General features: G+C 50.5%; 1 protein-coding gene across 11 annotated transcripts in view; it reads left to right on the top strand.

Annotated features, from left to right (window-relative positions):
• LOC147029691 (zinc transporter ZIP6-like) overlaps nt 1-7,500 on the top strand; it is a 211,175-nt gene that overhangs the window by 145,260 nt on the left and 58,415 nt on the right. For all 11 annotated transcript variants that reach the window (XM_085872927.1, XM_085872920.1, XM_085872917.1 and 8 more), the window contains 2 exons: nt 1,508-2,469; nt 2,557-2,787. In XM_085872927.1, the coding sequence (XP_085729053.1) occupies nt 1,508-2,469; nt 2,557-2,787 (1,193 nt within the window). The remainder of the gene's footprint in view (nt 1-1,507; nt 2,470-2,556; nt 2,788-7,500) is intronic.

The raw sequence follows: 7,500 nt of genomic DNA, 5'->3' as shown, positions 1-7,500 counted from the left end.
AGACACGCACAGACGCCGACACGCACCGACGCCGACACGCACCGACGCCGACACGCACCGACGCCGACACGCACCCACGCCGACGCGCACCCACGCCGACGCGCACCGACGCCGACGCGCACCGACGCCGACGCGCACCGACGCCGACGCGCACCGACGCCGACACGCACCGACGCCGACACGCACCGACGCCGACACGCACCGACGCCGACACGCACCGACGCCGACACGCACCGACGCCGACACGCACCGACGCCGACACGCACCGACGCCGACACGCACCGACGCCGACACGCACCGACGCCGACACGCACCGACGCCGACACGCACCGACGCCGACACGCACCGACGCCGACACAGACGCGCCGACGCCGACACAGACACGCCGACGCCGACACAGACACGCCGACGCCGACACAGACACGCCGACACAGACACAGACACGCCGACACAGACACGCCGACGCCGACACAGACACGCCGACACAGACACGCAGACGCCGACACAGACACGCCGACACAGACACAGACACGCCGACACAGACACAGACACGCCGACACAGACACGCCGACGCAGACACAGACACGCCGACGCCGACACAGACACGCCGACACAGACACGCCGACACAGACACAGACACAGACACACCGACGCAGACACAGACACACCGACGCAGACACAGACACGCCGACACAGACACGCCGACGCCGACACAGACACGCCGACGCCGACACAGACACGCCGACACAGACACAGACACGCCGACACAGACACGCCGACACAGACACGCCGACGCCGACACAGACACGCCGACGCCGACACAGACACGCCGACGCCGACACAGACACGCCGACGCCGACACAGACACGCCGACGCCGACACAGACACACCGACACAGACACGCCGACACAGACACGCCGACGCCGACACAGACACACCGACACAGACACGCCGACACAGACACACCGACGCCGACACAGACACGCCGACGCCGACACAGACACACCGACACAGACACGCCGACACAGACACACCGACGCCGACACAGACACGCCGACGCCGACACAGACACGCCGACGCCGACACAGACACGCCGACGCCGACACAGACACGCCGACGCCGACACAGACACGCCGACACAGACACGCCGACGCCGACACAGACACGCCGACGCCGACACAGACACGCCGACGCCGACACAGACACGCCGACACAGACACGCCGACACAGACACGCCGACACAGACACGCCGACACAGACACACCGACGCAGACACACTCACACCCACACCGACACACGCGCACAGTCATTTATTGGTATAATAGTTATTTATTTAGTTATTTATAATTATTTTTATTTATTGTTTATGGTGTAACATTGTTAACGGTGTCCTCAAAGTTTGTTCCAATTTGTTTCTAATAAGAAAAATTAAAGCGGAACAACACTCTGGGGACACCCTGTACTTTGAAAATTTTTGCTGAAATTGCCGTTTATTGTTTTTCCTCAGCACTCCATTTGGGCATGTCAGGCACGAAAGAGCTTCACGCCAGCTTCTGCCTCGTGTGTCTGCTCAGTGCCGTGCTATTTCGCGGGCACTGCTGCCACGGTGAACATAACCATGCACAGCACCTGACTCTGCAACCCGGTGAAACGGACACACTCGGTCTTGATGAAAGGGGCCAAGGAAACCACTCGCATGATGCTCATGGCCACGGAGACAATCCCCAAGGTGGCACTGAGCTTCCAGATAATGGCCACTTGCAGACTGTTTCTTCCTTGGTCGACTCTGACAGAGACGGGCATTTTGTAGCGAGTGCTGTTAATGGTAACCACACTCAGAATGAATCTCGTGAAGATGGTTCATTACACAATAACACCAGTGATGACCATATTCATCCCCATTCTGATGAAGAAGATATCCACATTGAGCATGATCACAACCATTCCCGTCAAGCACCTCACCATGGGAACCATCCTCATCACCATCACAATGGCCATCACCATGGTAAACATGATGGACATGCACATCGTGGTAATTACCACCACGGTGGCCTCGATCGAGCCCATGAGGTTCATAATCGTCAACTCGATGACAGAGGACATAGACTCGGAGATAAACCCACAACTTATGTTGTTCAAGGGCGTAAAAGCCATGAAAACAAAGAACTGAACAGTGGGCACCACCATGGTGTCTCTCAACATGATTACCAAATCATCGATACCCCGTATATTGGGAGGGCAACCACCTTGGCACTCCATGAACACCGGAGATATCTACGATTGCTGTTCACGCGCTATGGCTCGGAAGATCGACTCAGCTTGAAGGGCTTGCAGAAACTCCTCAGCAGCCTTAGTTTGATTTCGCAAACTCAACATCTACATGAACATCATCACAGACATGGAAGCAACCATATACATGACCACAATCAACACCACCATCACCACGGTGCACATATGCTCCACCAAGAAGTAAGTGGGAAGCCTGAATATAATGTGTTACATGCCCATTATCATGAAGTTGTTTCTGAAATCATTGTGACATCTTATCTTGCTCAGAGTGACGTAGCTGCAAAACATTCGAGTCCTGATGGTGTCTCCCTCGGTGCCACTGCCACTCCATCGACTTTTACACTTGAAACAACCAACACTTTGCCAGTCACAACCCAATATGCTCCCACAATCACAACAATTGAATTGTCAAGACAAGCGGAAAGGAGGAGAAGGAAGAGAGGAGCTCTGAATGATGCTGTTTCACCCTCCAGCAAGTCGATAACAGTACCCAACAAGGTATTCCTTCTTTAAAGTGGATTCTTTATTGCTTTAAAAGCTCCTGCTTGTGTGTAATTTGGAGAGAGATTTCAGAGATACATCGGCAGTCATGAGACAATTGGAACATTCCATCATGTGAACATCCTACTTGGAAATTCATGATGTTTGCAAACTTATTAATCGGATTAAATATCTCATGTAATTAAAGAAAGCTTTCAGCCAATCAAATTGTACAGAGACCCAAATTGAAATTGCTTGTTAGAAGCAAGTTAATCTCAGCATTCTGCCATTTTGAATTACCTATCCTTGACAACTACTATTTTGGACCACTGCAAGTTCATTTTGATGTTTTCATCAATGAAGTGAAGGAATGGAAATATGTAACTACTTTCCTTTGCTGCAACTGCCTTTGACTACAGTAGTGTGACTGAGATTGGTGTTTTTGGCCACAGCTAACTTTCATTGTGCTTCTGCTTTTTTTTTGTTTTGTTTCAGGCCTTCCGTATAAACCTGTTTTCAAATAATGTTGCAAATGTGTATGAGCTTCATGAGCAAATCAGCTGTATCTACGTCGGATGTGAACCTGGTGGTAATAACCAAAAGGCTCATATAGGCATGCCAAACAGACCAACATTTGAATTATTATGCTACAGAATGGCCTTAATATATATTTTTTTTGTACACCTTGTCGAGGCTTGAATGAGAGGTAACACACAATGCACAGCAAGGGGGGCATGAGACAAGAGGGGTGGGAGTGGGAAGGACAAAACAGTGGGGAACAGAGACAGGAGATCTGTGGAAGGGAGAGGGATGGGTCGGGGACCATGGGGAATACAAGATGGACATTACAGGGACTTTCAGGAAGGAAAGCAGGGAATTTGAAGGGGGTGGACTTGGGTGGATTATCGGGGGTAGAAAAGATGGAGGATTTGGATGGGGGTGGTGAACAGCTGTTTTGAAGGCCTGGAGGGAAGAATGGGATTGAATAGAGTGAGGGAGTTTATTCCAAAGGCGGGAAAAAAGAAGAATGAAAGAGTGAAGGTGAGCAGTGATTCGTGATTTTGGTAGTTTTACCAGAAGGGGGTTGTTGGCGAACCTTGAGTGCCCTGTGGAAATGTGGTGGGGACAAATCGCAGAGAGCAGGGGGGGGGCGAGGCTGAAGAGGAGACTGTAGAAGACAGAAAGATCACCGACCAGCCTGCGGTGAGAGAGTGAGAGGCTCAAAGACTCAGCCTCATTGCGGGAGATGCCAATGATCCGAAATGCCTTGGTTTCCAGAGCGTGAAGCCGAGAAAGGTGGGAGGCAGAAGCACCAGCCCAGAGGGGAGAGCAGTACTCCATCAGGCTGCGGACGAAAGCTTTGCAAGTGGTCAGGAGCTTAGGGGGGCCGAGGAAGGACTTTTTACGACGGAGGATTCCTAGTCGGCGACTGGCTTTAGAGGCAAGGTTTTCAATGTGGCTTTCCCAGGAAAGGTAATGGCAGATAGTGAGACCCAGAAGCTTGAAAGAAAGGACTTCTTCCAGAGGATTGTCGAGAAATTGGATGGGGGGGTTTCTAAACGGTCCTTTCGGAGAGACATAGTGAGAGTGTGAGATTTGTCCAGATTGAAAGTCATGTTCCACGTGTTGGACCAGTTTGTGATTTTACCCAGATCTGCAGTGAGCGAAGAAGCTGCTGCTTGCCGATCTGAGGGATGACAGATGGTACGGCAGAGGGTGGAGTCATCAGCAAAGAGATATAGAGGATTTTCTCGAGAGTCGGAGAGATCATTGATGAAAACCAGAAAAATAACAGGGCCCAGAACGCCACCTTGAGGAACTCCAGCCTGGACAGGAAGAGGGGATGAAAGAACTCCATTTAGGGCCACACGTTAACTGCGACGGGAGAGGAAGTCTGCGAGCCATGAGTGGAGATGGCCTTGGATACCATAGGAAGAGAGTTTGGTAAGCAGGGCAGGGTGCCAGACCGTATCTAAAGCATGTGATATGTCCAGGGATATGGCTCTGATTTCATGTCCTGCATTGAGGACCTCCATCCATTGTTGGGAGAGCAGAAGCAGCATATCCAGGGTAGAGTGACCTGGTCTGAAACCAATTGATGATCGGAAATCAAGCCATTGCAGAAAAGGAAGGATTTAATGTCTGAAGCGATGATGGATTCCATAATCTTGCTGAAGATTGGCAGAAGGCTGATTGGTCTGTTGTTGCAGGGATCTGTTTTTGCACCTTTTTTATGCAGGGCAGTAATGTTTGCTGATTTCCAAGCAGATGGCAGATGACCTTGAGCAAATGAGAACGGGAATGGAACAGAGAGAGGGTGAGCAAGAGCAGAAGAGCAGGTTTTTCGGACACATGGTGGGCTGATGCCGTCTGGACCGGTTGCAGAATCAGAGTCGAGATTTGAGAGCAAGCTCAGCTCTCCACCTTGTTAGGAGAAAAGGACACATAGTCCAGGGACAGTTGGGTACGACTGGGTAAGGTGGATAGAGAAAGCGATGGGTTTTTGACATAAGATTTAGCTGCAAACACCGAGTTTAGGCATTCAGCCTTTTCACGTGCGGTGTCAGCAGTGCAGCCATTTGAGGTAAGGGAGGGGATGGAGGGGAACATACACCAGAAACAAGCCGGTAGGCGGACATGGGTAGTCGATCAAGTCGAATTTAGTCGTTTTTCAGCCTTTACTGGCGAACAAAAGCGTCCATAGCAACAGTTCTTTCTCACACATAACTAGGACATACCATGAACCTACCATACCAGTTTCATGTATATCTGTCTCATAGTCTCTGAGATATAACGAACTTTGTTTTTTTTTATTGTTTTGACCAGGGTTCATTCAAAGTCTATCTTCTCCGAGAGTTTTCATAGGATCCAGCTGGAAATGTTTGACAATATGTCTGAATGTACTGCCCACAGTCACTCGTGGGCCGATTTTTGCTTTTCGGAAAAAAAAAAATTTGAGATTTTTTTTTGAAAATTTCAAAGGTTCGTTGCTAGGCAACGGATGGGTCCATAGCAACGGTTCTCATTTGCACATAACTAGGTCATTGTATGAACCTACCAACCAAGTTTCATCGAAATCGCCATTGTGTTAACGGAGCACTGGACCGAACAGACATACATACATACATACATACAGACAGACAGACAAACATATCGACATAAATACTGATAATAAGGGTAGAATAGATCGACTGCCCAACAGATTTGATTAGATGCCACCAGGATTTTGAGGAGGGAGAGAGGTTTCAAAGTTCAGACTTGAGCCTTGAAAGATGTTTTCTGGCTCTCCTGAGGGTAGATACACACTTGTTCTGAGCTTTATGGAAGGAACTGAGATTACCCTCAGTTGGGTTTGCTTTCCATGTGGCATAGGCAAGTTGTTTCAGGACAACTGCCTCGCCACAAGCTTCAGTGAACCAAGGGCGGGAGGAAGGGAAGGAGAACTGAAGATGAGAGGGGATAAATCTGGGCATGAGGGAGAGCAAGTTTCTTTGAAAGAATTCCCAGGATGAGTTGATGTTGGAGAAAGTAGCGATAGGAGACCAGTCTATTAAATTTGATGGCTGATTGGAGACCCTGCCAGTTGGCTTGAGTGAAATGCCAGGCTCGACGGCGGTGAGGTGGTTCTCTGATAATTAATAGCCAGTGAGAAGTCCACTTTGACAAGGACGTGGTCAGAAGAACCGGTTGGAGCGGAGGAAGAGCAGCAGATATTGTCAGGGAAATTTGTCAAAATCAGATCTAGAAGAGATGGAGTACCATTGGTTGAGATCTGGGTTCGGGAAGGTGACCGATTGAGTCGGTCTCAATGAGTCGCAGAAAGCTTTTGCTGAAGTGCCTTGACAGATGAGAGAGGTACCCACACCGAGCCAAGTGGCATGATGACAATTGAAGTCGCCACATATGAGGAAGAGAGACTTTGGATGAGAAGATAGAAGTTGGTCCATGTTGTCGGATAGTGAGGTGTAGATTGAGTCATCACTGTTTGGTGGACGGTACAGTACACATATAAACATGAGGTGGGAGTGGAGGGGAAGCCATAGCCAGAGGTATTCCTGGGGGTGTGGGGGAGTGAGGGCAGTGCATGGAGAGTGAGGAATGGAGTCTTTGATGAAGAGAGCAACTCCTTCACCAGGATGAGACTCAGGTCTGTCATACTGGAGGAGGGAGTAACCAGGGAGAGATACTTGGGAGTCAGACACGTCTTGGAGGAGGAAAGTTTCTGTTCGGCAGATTATGTCTGGTTTCTCAGTGGCAACCTGTATGTAAAGATCTGAAAGGTTTGAGCGAAGGCCCCGGATATTTGAGGTCCACACTGTGAATGAAGAGGGAGGGGAGGAGGCTTTGGGTGCAGGGGGTGGGAGGGGAGGGGAGGGTAGGACAAGGGATGAGGGGGGGGAGGTAAGGAGGGTTGTTGAAAGAGTGTGGGGGATTGCAGAATAGCTTGGGGAGGGGGCCGGATGAGGAGGAGAAAATGCTGTGTGGTGCTGGTGGAGAGGGGGGACAAGAGAGGGAGCAGAAGGCAGTTGAGGATTTGAAGAGATGGAGGTGAGAGGGCAGTGGAAGGAGGCAGCTTTGTGAATGAGAGGGGGGAAACTTTGAGAAGTGTGAGTGAGGGGGGTGAATGGTGGCAGAAAGGTCAGCGGGGGGAGTTTTTGAGAGAGGTGGGTGGGGGGCTTGGAGGGAGAAGAGTGTGATGGTTGCTTTGAGAGTGAGGGGTAAGAAGGGTGA

Source organism: Eptatretus burgeri, chromosome 3, assembly GCF_056783735.1.
Source record: "Eptatretus burgeri isolate ZD-2024b chromosome 3, Ebu_testis_v1, whole genome shotgun sequence".
Lineage (NCBI taxonomy): Eukaryota > Metazoa > Chordata > Myxini > Myxiniformes > Myxinidae > Eptatretus > Eptatretus burgeri.
Note: the sequence above shows the minus strand (reverse complement) of the source record. Positions and strands in the feature narration are given on the sequence as shown.